The sequence below is a fragment of the Prorops nasuta genome, unplaced genomic scaffold (assembly GCF_024137725.1).
Source record: "Prorops nasuta isolate Cenicafe-Biocafe unplaced genomic scaffold, Cenicafe_Pnas_1.2 PNAS00007, whole genome shotgun sequence".
In the NCBI taxonomy this organism is placed as follows: domain Eukaryota; kingdom Metazoa; phylum Arthropoda; class Insecta; order Hymenoptera; family Bethylidae; genus Prorops; species Prorops nasuta.
Window position 1 is genome coordinate 1,787,794 of NW_027116804.1, and position 15,636 is coordinate 1,803,429.

Here is a 15,636-nt window from a genome sequence, read left to right on the forward strand (position 1 = left end):
CCAGAGGCCTGGACTTTGTGGCAGGCCAGGAGTAGGGGGTACCCCGCTCAGGGTAGCGAGGCGGAGGAAGGCAGAACCCCTGTTGGTGGTGGGAGGGTGGTAGGTAGGCGGCGGTGGGTGGACCCCCTGCTGGTAGGCGTCCGGGCAAGGGAATCCCTTGTAACCAGCAGTGGGTTACCACCTGTTGTAGGTAGAGATCCATTCTGCAAGGAGAATTGCACCGTCACGCATTCGAAAAAAAATTCACGCAACACACTCATCCATCTATCACACACACAAGTCCGCACTCAGGTTCGCTAGGGAGTTAGGTTGGGTCTCGACGTGGACGCAGGCGTGACGTCCACGTATACGGGGCGGAATCCGACGAATCGCTCACGACCGACATTTTCCGATTTCCCGGAGCCCCTTTCCGTTTACCGGTCGGTTTTTGGGAAGGTGCAGGGTCGTCGTTCCCTTCCCCCGCAACGGTTACCTCACCCGGTTCATCGACGTCCGGAACGAAGAACGACGCGACAAACGGTTTCAGATCCGAAACGTGGACCTTCGGATTACTACGGCCTTGATTCTCAAGCTCGTAGACGACCGGTGATATTACGCGAACTATTTTAAACGAACCCTCGTACGGTGGTGCTAACTTCGCGGCAAAATTATCGGCTGACGACGATAACGGTCTACTGCGCCGCCACACCAAGTCTCCTACTTGATACCTGATATCGCGCCGGCCACGATTGTAATAACGGGCTTGACGGGCACTCGCTTTTTCCATCTCTACCTGCACGATATCATGAATCAAAGGAAGACGTTTTAGTCGCGCCACCCAATTCTCGGGGTCGCTCCTAAGTATTGTACGAGAACCTTCAATCTCTCGCCGTAGATTCGGAGTAATTACTGGGTCTCGACCGAGGTTAAGTAACGCGGGAGATACTCCAGTCGACGAATGCATCGCGGAATTAATCGTGAAACGCAATTCTGCGAGATGTCCGTCCCAGTCTCGGTGGTCGCTCTCTACAAATATCCTAATCATCGTTTTAATTACCCGATTCACGCGTTCTACCGGGTTAGTCTGCGCGTGATACGGCTGAATAGTAAATTGCCTAATCTGATGCTCATTTAGAAATTTGGTCACTTCCTTATTTACGAACTCGGTACCGTTATCGCAAAGAAATATTTCTGGTAAATCCCCAACGGTAAATAACCAGCTCGCTAAAAGCTTCCAAGATGCTTTTGGCGTCGGCTGTGCGGATTGCTCGCATTTCCACGTAACGACTGAAGTTGTCGAGGAAGACTACTACGTAACGTTGTTGGGCCTTACTCGGTGGGAAGGGGCCCATTATGTCTCCGGCAACAACAGTCCATGGTCGCTCCACTACCCGAGTTCCCATAAGTCCTACAGGGGCAAGCTGTACAGCTTTATGTTGCTGACAGACTTAGCACCCGCGTACAAATGCTACGACGTCTTTGAAAACTCCCGGCCAATAGTAATCTTTGCAGATTCTAGCGTGAGTTTCCTGAACGCCAGCATGTCCTGTGGAAGTATTATTGTGAGCTTCCTGTAGGGCTAAAAGTCGAGCCTATCGCGGGAGGACCAACTTCCACGCATCATAATCGCGACCTATCAATTCGAGTCTCACGTCCGGCCAATGGCAATACAGCCGTTTTCCCTCAACTTTTCAGTCCGGGTAAGCCCGTGGTCACTGAATTACCTTTCCGCGTCGTGCTGTATACCACGGGTCGCTCTCGAAGTCGATACGCCAATGTGTGACCAAATTTTCGCTATTCTCTTCATTAACCGCGGAGACGCATTCATTTTCGGTGCCTACTGGGAGGGCGCGTGATAATGCATCGGGTACGTGATGCAATGCGCCTTTACGATGAACCACATCGAACGAATGATGTTGTAATTCGAGGGCTCATCGATTTAATCTCCCTACTGGATCTTTCAAGTTATGTAGCAGTAGTGTGGCTAGGAGGATTCTGGGACCGGGTGGCGAGTGGGTCGGGGTTCCGCGGGGGTAGGGGAAGTAGGGGAATTGCCCTACTCCTCGGCTGAGACCAATGGGCGAAGGGGTCGGTGTCCCGCGGGTGTAGGGGAAGTAGGGGAAGTGCCCCCTCTCCTCGTGCGGTTATGCGCATTGTGTGTGTATGTGTGTCACCCACGTTAAACTCCTTTGGTGTGGGGTACACATGTGACCTCCCCCCTCTTACGTTAAGCAGTGGACGCCTTAGAGAGAGAGAGAGAGAGAGAGAGAGAGAGAGAGAGAGGGCTTATATTATCTTACTAGGTATAGAGTGTTTCATAATGCTAATGTAGGGTCTTTTATTCTTTGAATACGGAGAGGAGAGCAATTATCACTTCAGTAGTGATTCTAACAGTGGTAGTGGAACTTTTGGACATGGATGAGGAAAATTATACATATGTATTTTAATAAAGAAAAGAATTGTATAAAGATGTTTTTTTTTTAAACATTGTAATTTAAAAAAGGTATAATTAAATATAACAATTAAATATTAAAAAAATTGCAAATATATTTTTCGCTCCTAATTGGGGCCACCCTTCCTCATCATCAGGGTCTTTGTATTGGAGGTTGGGTGACCCCCAAACACCTTCCTGCATCCAACGGATTCCAAAATAATCAAAATCTTCTTGGAAGTTAAAATTGTACATAACTTCTTCTTCCCATTGAGCATTCCTTATTTCAATTCCTTTACGTAAATATTTTTTATGCTCCTTCTCAATAATTTTATCCCTTAAAACTGTAAGCGGATAATTCAAAAATAAATATATATTATTTAATTTGTTATAAGCAAAAAAATATTATTTAATTTGTCGTAACTTACGGTCTCTAATTTTCTCCAGAAGCTTTTTATCAGGATTTATCCTTTTTAAATACCATATGAAATCGTAGAGGTGTGCGTAGATTTCGTCGTACATTTTTTTTTTAAATAATAATTATCTTTGAGACTTTTTCGGTCGAAGTGCACAAACTAGAATGAGCGCACCCATCCACAGATCCACTATAGGAATTTCATGTAAGAGGGGAGACGTCACATGGGTACCCCCAAAGAATGCCCCACTCCTCGGCTGAGACCGATGGGCGAGGGGTTCGGGGTCCCGCGGGTGGAAGGAAAGTAGGGGAATTGCCCCCTCTCCTCGTGCGGTTGTGCGCATTGTATCGCGCCCTGCTCCCCCCGACGTTAAACTCGTGGGGTACACAAGTGGCCTCCCCCCTCTTACGTTAAGCAGTGGACGCCTTAGAGAGAGAGAGAAGAAGGAGAAAGAGATTGGGGGGGTTGCGATTGTAGGGATAATTAACACTTTTCAAGAAATATATACATATATTTTAATAAATCCTGTACAACAATGACGTACATTCATTCTGACTTAGACTAATGTAGCCACTTTTAGGAATTCATATAAAACACTTCTTTTAACATTAATAGTATATTTCTAACAACTGTGTGTATTTATTGCTTGTCTTATTTTCTCTTTTTTTATAAATTCTATGACACACTTTTAGAATTTTCCGGAAGTGGTTATGGATTGGTGGAGAGGTAATTAAAGAAACAAAAATTGAAGGGAAAAAGCCTTTCGGCATAAAGAACCCTCTTTATTGAAATACATATTGACTATTTATATATATATATATATATGTTTATAAAGCGTGAATTATGAAGACCATATAGAAAGTACTGATATATAATATACATAGATCTACATAGTCTTCAGCTATTACAATTTATCTTAATTTTTCGGATGTACATATTATTTAATAAGATATATCAAAAAAAAAATTTCCAATATGCAACGTGAAATACAGGAACAAGATGAGAAACCATGAAAAATGACAATTATAGAGCGTACATAACATTAAAACCTGTATACATTATTTTTTAAATTAAAAACAATTATATTTCATAGTTCTATTCAAGAATCTAAATGAAATTAAGTGTTACTCACACCAAAATCATATTCATTTATAAGACGGTATATTTGAAGACCATAAAACCTTTTCCGAATACTCGTATATTATCAAAATTTGTAATAGTAAATGATTTTTTTAAGAACCCATTAGCGATGAAGACGGTCGATTTTATATTATGTTTTTGTAACTGAATTTCAAATATTTAACGAAACAGTAGTTGGGTCTACGGTTTGACTTTTTGCTTTTAGGTGTGCTGAATCAGAATGCAGTCTAAAAATAAAAAAATGCTGACTACAGAATTAAGTATGGCGGTTTTTTTTTTAAAAAATTGTCACTTGCAAAGTTTATGATTTTTGCTCAGTCATATAACGCATAAATAAATGGAGTTTTGATCAACCATCGGTGTCCAAATTTTCTGAAGTTTAAAAGTGAATATATTTTGTAGGAAGAGATGTTCTCTCCTATATAGATTTTGTTTGACTCATGCTTTTTTTTTAACAAAAAATGCTTTTTATATCAAATATAAGCTGCCGGATCTAATGACAATGCAGAAATACCTACACATTCTTAGAATTAATATTGATTTTTTTCTTTAGATTTATGAAATACAACAATCAATAAAAGATGAAAATAGCATAGGTATATTAATGATATATAGGGTGTATCAGCAATGATGCTTTTAATTTTAATCACATATTCTTGATCATAAACTAAGTCGAAAAGTCCTATACTATAAGGTCCGGAAAAGCATCATTGCTGAGATAAATCAATTTTAAACCGATAAATCAGAGCTTTGATTCAACGGAAAAATGACTTTACTTTCACTTTCGTTAACAGTTCCCCTTCAAAAAACAAAAGAAGTTTGTACTTCTCCGCCAATCCGTATTGTTGTACAATGACCGCCACTAATGGCCTGCAAGATTTGTTTGATGCTTTTAGGAACCTTATCACCCCATAGATTTTTCCCCGCCTGGAGCAGTTTCTATATTGAGTGACTGGAAAGAGTATAGGATATGTATGATAGGCTATCCTTGTTTAAATGCCTTAAAGAGAAAGAGAGAGCCTTATACCGTGTTCAACGTGGTTTCTCCAGGCCTTCGTTTCTTATTTTCCTATCTCGGACGTCGCCATTGCTCTTCTCTCTCTAACTCATAGATTTCTATCTGCGTCTTTGTCTAAAATAATTCTACGCCACTGGGTGATTTTTTGGTGAGTCTATACCACTGGACCTATCTGTGAGTCTTGTGAGAGTGTGAAAAGTGCAGAAATGTCAGTCTGGCAGCGCGGAGTTTTAATCAAACGAGTGTTAGTATAAATTGTTAAAGAGTTTTAATTTGTTGGAAAATGTTAACCAGTTATAGTGAAGTTATAAAATTTTTAATGACTTTTCTGGATTATCGAAAAAAACAGGTATAATAAATTTTTTATACTTCTAAAAACTTACATTACGTATTAAGGAAATATATTAAGTTAATTCTTGTCAAAATTAACTTAATATATAAATGTATGAAACAAATAGATTCATGAATTTAAATAAGAAATACATAATAAAAAATATTATTATAATTTTTTAAATAAAATGCAGATCCTTGCATATTTATTATCATGTATAGTTAATTGGTAAAATTACTTCTAATTATAATGTCTCTTTTTCCCAGGTGTAAAGGTTCTATGGAAGGTCCTACCAGGAGTAAAGTGCATACGTCATACTGATTTCAACCAGAGGAATTAAGCAACGCTAAGGAATGGAACACAGATTCAGATCACGCAGCATGCTCTCCACATCTATAATAAGCCAACCTGTTTCCTTAGATAAGTAATATTACTGATAACCATATATAAAATGTATTCAAACATGATCCTTTGTGGTTTCTCTTATGTTTCACAGGTCAAATGTTCTAATAAGGCTGATGAGCTGCATCCAATTGGTGAATAAAAATTAGGCCAGGCTATGTGTCAATTCTGCTGCTTCAAATTTGGAATCTCCATGCAGAAGCCAAATGGAAATATTAAAAAAAAGATTTGTTATTCAGGTATTATTTAACAATGATCTAAATGCATCAATATGGCTATTACTGGTAGTCATTTTTCAAACTTGTTTATATCTAAACTTATTTTCTTTGCTGTTTTAGGTCCAGTAAATATTAATAGATTTGGCTGTCAGTATTTGGTCTCAATAACTGTCCTGCATTATAATAAATGGAGACTAGTAAAGCTGATGAACTGCATCCAAGTGGTGATTAAAAATGAGGCCAGGCTATGTGTAAATGCTGCTGCTTCGAATCTTGAATCTCCATGCAGAAGCCAAATGGAAATATTAAAAAAAGATTTGTTATTCAGGTATTATTTAACAATGATCTAAATGCATCAATATGGCTATTACTGGTAGTCATTTTTCAAACTTGTTTATATCTAAACTTATTTTCTTTGCTGTTTTAGGTCCAGTAAATATTAATAGATTTGGCTATCAGTATTTGCTTTGAATAACTGTCCTAGATTATAAATAGAGATGAAAGAAAATCTTATATATAGAAAGTAGGTTACAGGATAATGAATTAATCTTTCAAAATATTCTTCTTTTCTTTATTTAGATTACGTTTATATATTATACTGTGAATTATAAAAGATTTATTGCAATAGGTTCAAGAGCAATATACCTTTTTCTGACGATTTTAATTAGCTTCTTACTTTTTCTCCTTTTTATGTTTAAACGTCATTATTTGTCATGAATCCCACAGATAAATCTATATTTTTACTTACCTATGGGTAATTCTACTTTGAATATGTATTTGCATCCATGCTCAAAATAATTATAATCATAGTAAATGAATGTATTTATTGTGTTCGGGAAGTAAAGCTTTGTAGATTATTGTAAAATGTATTAGTTTATTGAAATATTATTAATTGATAAATGAAATTATTACTATTTTATAAGGTATTAACTATATGTGGTTTTAATAAAATAAAATGCATTGTATAAAGATTATTTCAATTTTATTTATTATAAATAATCGCAGTTTATTAGTATATATTAATAAATTGTTGTTACAAATAATATTGATTAAAAGAGACTATCCATTCATGGAATATCAATCATTTATTTCAAATTGAAAAGTGTAAGATAAAGAGGATAAGTTTACTTAAATTTGTAAATGAAATTAGCCATACTGATGCATTTAGATCATTGTTAAATAATACCTGAATAACAAATCTTTTTTTAATATTTCCATTTGGCTTCTGCATGGAGATTCCAGATTCGAGGCAGCAGCATTTACACATAGCCTGGCCTCATTTTTATTCACCACTTGGATGCAGTTCATCAGCTTTACTAGTCTCCATTTATTGTAATGCAGGACAGTTATTGAGACCAAATACTGACAGCCAAATCTATTAATATTTACTGGACCTAAAACAGCAAAGAAAATAAGTTTAGATATAAACAAGTTTGAAAAATGACTACCAGTAATAGCCATATTAATGCATTTAGATCATTGTTAAATAATACCTGAATAACAAATCTTTTTTTAATATTTCCATTTGGCTTCTGCATGGAGATTCCAAATTTGAAGCAGCAGAATTGACACATAGCCTGGCCTCATTTTTATTCACCAATTGGATGCAGCTCATCAGCCTTATTAGAACATTTGACCTGCGAAACATAAGGGAAACCACAAAGGATCATGTTTGAATACATTTTATATATGGTTATCAGTAATATTACTTATCTAAGAAAACAGGTTGGCTTATTATAGATGTGGAGAGCATGCTGCGTGATATGAATCTGTGTTCCATTCCTTAGCGTTGCTTAATTCCTCTGGTTGAAATCAGTATGACGTATGCACTTTACTCCTGGTAGGACCTTCCATAGAACCTTTACACCTAGGAAAAAGAGACATTATAATTAGCAGTAATTTTACCAATTAACTATACATGATAATAAATACACTAGGATCTGCATTTTATTTAAAAAATTATAATAATATTTTTTATTATGTATTTCTTATTTAAATTCATGAATCTATTTGTTTCATACATTTACATATTAAGTTAATTTTGACAAGAATTAACTTAATATATTTCCTTAATACGTAATGTAAGTTTTTAAAAGTATAAAAAATTTATTATACCTGTTTTTTTCGATAATCCAGAAAAGTCATTAAAAATTTTATAACTTCACTATAACTGGTTAACATTTTCCAACAAATTAAAACTCTTTAACAATTTATACTAACACTCGTTTAATTAAAAATCCGCGCTGCCAAACTGACATTTCTGCACTTTTTACACTCTCACAAGACTCACAGATAGGTCCAGTGGTATAGACTCACCAAAAAATCACCCAGTGGCGTAGAATTATTTTAGACAAAGACGCAGATAGAAATCTATGAGTTAGAGAGAGAAGAGCAATGGCGACGTCCGAGATAGGAAAATAAGAAACGAAGGCCTGGAGAAACCACGTTGAACGCGGTATAAGGCTCTCTCTTTCTCTTTAAGGCATTTAAACAAGGATAGCCTATCATACACATCCTATACTCTTTCCAGTCGCTCAGTCCAGGCGGGGAAAAATCCATGAGGAAGTATGGTTCCTAAACGCATCAATAAAATCTTGCAGGCCATTAGTGGCGGTCATTGTACACGCATATACACACACGCACGCAATTATGCCGATTATTAATATTACCTCCTTATGCCTTACATTCTTGATGCTGGTGCTGATGAAATTCATTTTCTGCCTATTTTTAAAAGGATCCTCGAAAGCACCCATTTAGTTTAAATTCTGGATAACGATACGTCGTTATTTGTAGATTAACTTTTAAGTTTGTTTTATCTTTTAGGTGACGCGGCATATGAACTGCTCTAAGTAGTCAAGAAATAAGTATTATATTAAAAAAGCTCTTATAAGAAATTGCATTTTTTCTGTTTTTAAAAATCTTACTGTTTTATCAGATAGAGCAGTTTGCTGCATCACTTGAACAGGAAAATGACTCGAAAATAGATTCTCAAGAAAGGCTATTGTCTTCTCCAGAAATTCCAATCTAAGTGGAGAGCTTGAGGAATCCCTTTAAGAATAAATAAGCCTTTTGTTCATTTTATGAAAGGACAAGGCACAAAATTAAAAATAATTTTTTGGTAATGCTGTAAATGATTATTTATAGTCTTTGCATACACTTAGGTACGAGAAGATTTTAGAGACAAGTTAGTGAATGCTTATGCTTTTCTCTTCACTTTATTACGATTTGTTTGGTGAATTGTAAAATATTTATTTTTGGTGACCATATCAACTTCTAGTCACTATAAACTAGAATCTGATCTAGAAATTGGCTAATTTTACTGGCAAGTGCATGTAGACAGACACTATGAAAAAATTATGGGCAATCTACGGCGTAAAGTAAAAATTATGGGCAATCTACGGCGTAAAGAAAAAATTATTCTTAATATTTTGGCTTGTCCCTTCATAAAATAAAAAAAGCCTTATTTATTCTTAAAGGGATCCCTCAAGCTCTTCACTTAGATTGAAATTTCTAGTGAAAACTATGGCCTTACTTGGGAATCTTTTTTCGAGTAATTTTGATTTTCCAATGATGCACACAGCAAACTGCTCTATCTGATAAAGCAGTAAGATATTTGTAAAACAGAAAAAAATAAAATTTCTTATAATTGCTTCTTTAATATAATACTTATTTCTTGACTACCTTGATTAGAGCAGTTCATATGCCGCGTCACCGAAAAGGTAAAACGACTTGAAGAATAATCTACAAATAACGCGGTATCGTTATCCAGAACTTTCAACTAAATGGGTGCTTTCGAGGATCCTTTTAAAAATAGGCAGAAAATGAATTTCATTAGCACCAGAATCAGGAATGTAAGACATTAGGAGGTAATATTAATATCGGCATAATTGCGTGCGTATGTGTATGCCTGTGTACGACAATACGGATCGTTGGAGAAGTATAGACTTCTTTTGTTTTTTAAATGGGAACTGTCAACGAAAGTGAGAGTAAAGTAATTTTTCCGTTGAATCAAAGCCCTGATTTATCGGTTTAAAATTTATTTATCTCAGCAATGATGTTTTTCCGGACCTTATAGTATAGGACTTTTCGACTTACTTTATGCTCAAGAATATGTAGTTAAAATTAAAAGCATCATTGCTAATACACCCTATAGAATAAATAATATCTGAAAATATTTGTGTTTTTGATTACTTTTTATACGTAACACATATCAGATCCATGTAAAAGTGTAGATTCTACTTGTATTTTAATAATAACTTAATTCTACATATATTTTTAATGTTTGATAAAAAAATAAATAGCATTTATAATTCTTGAAACAACAGTATAAGCTTTTCTAATACTATGTGTCAAATAAAAAATTACCCACTTTATACATTTTAGTAATAATTTAAAATTTTTCATTATTTGGAAAGCTTATAATACTTCTTTCTGAAGTCATATTTGAGCAGTGTCTCCTCTTCACAAGTGCCTTATCAAGAAAAAGCATAATTAGTCGAATCAATTGTTGAAGGCATATTACACATGTAAAGGACTACGCATGGGGTAAAACCTTTTACGAAGAGGTGATATGACTATATGAGCTACCAGAAATAAGAAAATGTACTATTTATGTTTTCGTAAAAGTTTTTACCTCAGGCGTATTCCTTTTACATGTATAAAAGCCTTCAACAACTGATTCCATTAATTATGCTTGTTCTTGATAAGGCAATTGTGAAGAGGAGACACTGCTCAAATATGACTTCAGAAAGAAATTTTTTAAGCTTTCTAAATAATAGTAAATTTTAAATTATTACTAAAATGTATAAAGTGGGTAATTTTTTATTTGACACATAGTATTAGCAAAGCTTATACTGTTGTTTCAAGAATTATAAATGCTATTTATTTTTTTATCATACATTAAACATATATGTAGAATTAAGTTATTATTATAACAAGTAGAATCTATACTTTTACTTGGATCTGATGTGTTACATATAAATAGTAATTAAAAAAACAAATATTTTCAGATGTTATTTATTCTATATCATTAATATACCTATGCTATTGTCAACTTCTATTCATTATTCTATCTCATAAATCTAAAGAAAGAAATCAATATTAACTCTATCACTTTGTACAATATCCATATCAAAGAATTTTCAAAAATATGCCTTAAGCTTATGTCATTTTAAATATAATTGCTTTCCATAATATCACCTTATCTTTTTTATATATTTTTAAATCAAAATTATTTTGGATAATAGTTATTGTCACTTCAATTACGTCAATGCCGTTCGCTTTTGGTACGTCAGTAATACCCCAATGCGGTAGCCAAATCTGTCTGATCAGTCTGATCATCAACCTTCTGAATCTCCTGCTTGGATCGGATCGAGCTCTCGCGGAAACCTCTGATCCATTTAGTAATTTTTTTTTTCGACATTGCATTCCTGCGGCTAGATTGGATCGTGATCTGGATCGGATCACGAACGTAAACGTCCTATATATGTCATCAACAGTGGTGAATGTTACCAGCGCCATCTGGCGGATCTTTGCCAGTTTGTGTCTATGTTCAACATGTTTTGCCGTTTTCTTTAAGGCACAGGACAAAGCCTCCGGTTAAAGTTAGCCCGTGGTTATAGTAGTTTTAGTGACAGGAACTATACTATTTTAACTACGATTTAACTTTAACCAGAGGGTGTGTTCTGAGCTTCACGAGTTAATGGTTAAATCATAAAGCTTTTGAGGTGGCTGGCCAAAAGTATATGGGATGGCCGTGTTTAAAAATGTATTGCAAATAAATACTACTGCGAAGACCAGGTGCTTTCTTTTTACGCTAAAACTCAATTAAGTACAGTTTATGTAACTTGTAACTGTGTAAAAATGAGTCGCTATATTTACTTTAGGTATATAAAGGGAAACTACCTATTATGTCAATAATTTGAAGCATTAAATGAATATAAATAACTTTCGCATAACGTACAGTGAATTCTGAAACACAGCTATTGTCAGGGACTGGCATATACTATAGTAAACGGTGGCGAATATCGCCAGCGCCTTCTACCTCCCTTTGTATTTCTCAGTTCTTCTATTGAGTTTGCAAGACAGGATAGGTATACGAGAGGTGTCTTTCCGGTGATCTGTGATCATCTGTGATCTTTTTAGTTTCGTTTCCTTTATATTTGTTATTAAATTTAAAAATGTATGCATTAGTTTTGTTTACGGACGATATTTTTTATATATGTAACAGAACGGATATAATAATTAAAAAAAATAAAACATCCATAAAATACAAAAATGGAAATCGCTACGATGGTCAGATTATAAGCTGTGACGGTATGTATAAAATAATAAACAATACCTCATTTTATTTCTCGCTAAATATTTAATAAATTAATTTATATACAAGTCATTTTATATAAGTGCAATGTGTGCTTAATAATAATTGAAATAGAACCGTAATAAAACGAGGTTGGTTTTTTTCTCAGAAATAATTATTAACCAGATTCATGAGCTGAAATTAATTGCAGATGATTATGGTAAGCTGGAAAATATGAAATCACAACTGGAGAACAACAAACAGAAGATGAGTGACAGTGAAAAAGGTAAGTGTAAAAATTTAGATTGTAGTTTTTTTGGAAATTTTATAGACCGTACAAGTTCTTTAGTAGATCTATTGAGTCGCAGCAAAAATAACTGTATACAATATTTTTGTTAACTCTAATGGTGGAGTAAAGTAAAATCGTAAGCTTTGTGAATTATGTAAGAAAATATGTTCTAAACAATCTTTAATCTCTTTCAAACAACATCAATGACTTCAAGTTGGGAAATTATTATTTGATTTATCATATATTAGTTTTATTTTGAAAAATAACTACAATATTGGAGACATTAAGTCTGTTCGTTATAGCAGAAAGTTGTTACACTTTTTACACTTTGTGCAATTTTTACAGCGTTAACGTATACAATGAATAAAGACAGAAATATGTAAAGTTTAACTAAATAAAACACAGCTATTAACGTTTGGTATAACACTGTATGTGGAAATATAAAAATTACCTTCAGTCAACTATTATCATTTTTGCTTTATAGATTTTTTAATCTTAAATTATTTTACTTGTACTTTTCATATTTATCTCACAAAGCTTATATTAACTCAGTTTACTAGGTATAGCTAGTTATCATACATTATAATTTCTGCTAAGTAAGAAATTAATTTTGTATCTAATATTGCAAAAGCATTTTTGTGTATATTATCTTTTAGTGCGCTGAAATTTTAATGTTTCTATAAAGAATTCTTAAAGATAATATTTTTGTATAATATGCTAAAGTAAAATATTGATAAAAGAAAGAATTTGTATAAATAATTATTATTTTTTCATACTAAATTTCAGACCCAGTTAAAGAATTAAACAATATCAAAGATGAGCATTATGAAAAACAGTTGAGAAGGAAGATGAGTAAAACTGTCAATATACAATCTACAAAAAGATTTAAAAAGGCTGCTGGTATGATTATCTTATTTCCTATTTTCAATATTAACATATATTCTAAATTAAGGGAATTATTTTTATGAATGACTGCTACAAACATCATTCATGTAAAACAATATATTCTTATGGATGTAATTCTGTGATTACCTATTATTCAATTTCAAAAATAGTTTTAGTATAATTTAAATATATTATAATTTCAAATGCATACTCTGCTCATGAATAGCTGTTCTGTTTTCTCCAATTTTTGAAATATTCGAGCTTTCACTTTAAATGTAGTACGGGAGATTTCTATGAAATTAAGCCTATATTCATTCTTTTTATTTTAATCTTATAAAACAGTATTTAAAAATTTACTTATAATATTTTGTGTGAAATTTAATCTCTTTCAAAATCTCTTTTGGTAGCTCTGTATAAAGATTCAAATGGCTATTCAATATTTAATGACTTTCCTGCCAATACAATGTTAACAATCAGAATTATTATTTATAAAGAGCACAAAGGTGATAATAATGCTGATTATTTGTCATTCTTGACTACCCTATATTATTTCCTAAGTAGTTAATGCAATTCTGATAGTTACCTTATATTGCAGAAAGTTGAATAGTGCACAGCTATAGATTGTACTTGCTGTATATTACTATAGGTTTATTTTTGCTGCTTGCAATTTCTACACTGTTTATTAAATGTGTACATTTTGTATGGTATAATATATTATATAGTTCTTCTGAGTAAAGAAGAAACTGTAGGTAACGAAAACAAATCTCATTGGATAGTGTAGAGCAAGCAAATCTATAGTTGAAGATTTGACTTACAACATTCAATTACATGTACAGCTCTATCTTTTAGGTAAGAAAATTTTACCTATAAAAATCGTTTATAGTAAAAATAATTTTTTTTTTTTAAGAGTGCACTTTAGCAATTACGTTATCCAACAATTCTAACAAAGAATGTAATCTTAAAGTAAATGATGGCGCAATGGTAGTGTTAGACAAGAACATTGATTATATAAATAAATCAGAAAGAGAAAAAGGTACGAATATGCTTTTGGCATACAGTTTTGTTATTTTAATGGAAATTTAGGAAAATAGATATTTTACTCAACACAGTACAGAATATCGAAGTTATTGTAATATGACAGATATTAACCCTATCAGCAAATGATAATTTTCCAGTAATTGTTTTGATTTTGGATGAGGAACATCTATGTAAGAAGTATTGATCTGTACTATGGTGCTTCGCTGTTGATTTTGCTTCTAACTAATATTAAGTGTAAAAATTGTATCTTTTTAAAATGTATTTTAATACAAACATATATAATTAACTTTTTTTAATTGTTTTAATGATAATACTAATTAAAAATTAACTAGTATGTTACTTTGTGTTTATATGATTAAAACCCTTTCAGCATCTGTTTTGATGGATCCATCTACAGAATTTAAGCACAGTTCCACAATCATTGAATTTTGTAATAATACACTAACAAATAGTACAAATGGTATTCATAAAGAAGATGAAGTTAATAATAATACAGGTATTATTCTTCTTTAAATATCTATCTTGTTTCTCAAATATATGACATAGTTGAGGCTTTTGGCATATGATGTATGCAATAGTTTTTCATGCAATTAAATTTTACCTATATAAATAATTAATAATAAACTTAAATATTTCATTTCTAGAGTGCATTTCTGCAATTATTGAATCCAATAATTCTAGTAAAGTATGTAAGCTAAAAGTAAATGATAACATACTGGTAGCATTAGAAAAGGACATTGATTACATAAATAAATTAAAAGGAGAAAGAGGTACGAATATATGTTTGTGCGAAACAGTGCCTCAAGTTGGCTCCGAACCTGTGGTCAGAAAGGAAGGCCTTATTCTAAAATAAAGTATTCTAAGCCAGGTTATGTGGTAAAAGAGTTTTTATTTAATAAATAAATATATACAAAAGTTTACAATATTTTTACAAAAGAACCGCTAAGTTAAAAATGATCGTCTTCCTAGGGAATTTGTCGTCGTCAAATTCTAGGGAATTTCGGTAGACGAAGTTTCCCAAGAACCCCAGAGACTAGAATTCCCCAGAAAGGAGCGCGGACTTATAAGCTCCCGGACTGGACAATTTCCCTAGGGTATTCCCTAGTAAAATCCCCAGCCCCGGGAGGAAGCGAAGTTGGAGAAGTGGTTTTAGGGAAGGGGAAGTCCCCTTGCCCTTCGGCCGCCTTCTCC

The 15,636-nt window shown here is 33.4% G+C and overlaps 1 protein-coding gene across 1 annotated transcript in view; it reads left to right on the plus strand.

Annotated features, from left to right (window-relative positions):
* The window catches only part of LOC136774828 (uncharacterized), a 35,095-nt gene extending 19,797 nt beyond the window's left edge, over positions 1-15,298 (plus strand). Inside the window, exons 15-19 of the mRNA XM_066729313.1 lie at positions 12,445-12,519; positions 13,309-13,422; positions 14,315-14,440; positions 14,816-14,941; positions 15,090-15,298. Coding sequence (XP_066585410.1) covers positions 12,445-12,519; positions 13,309-13,422; positions 14,315-14,440; positions 14,816-14,941; positions 15,090-15,298 — 650 coding nt within the window. The remainder of the gene's footprint in view (positions 1-12,444; positions 12,520-13,308; positions 13,423-14,314; positions 14,441-14,815; positions 14,942-15,089) is intronic.
* Positions 15,299-15,636: the final 338 nt, after the last annotated feature.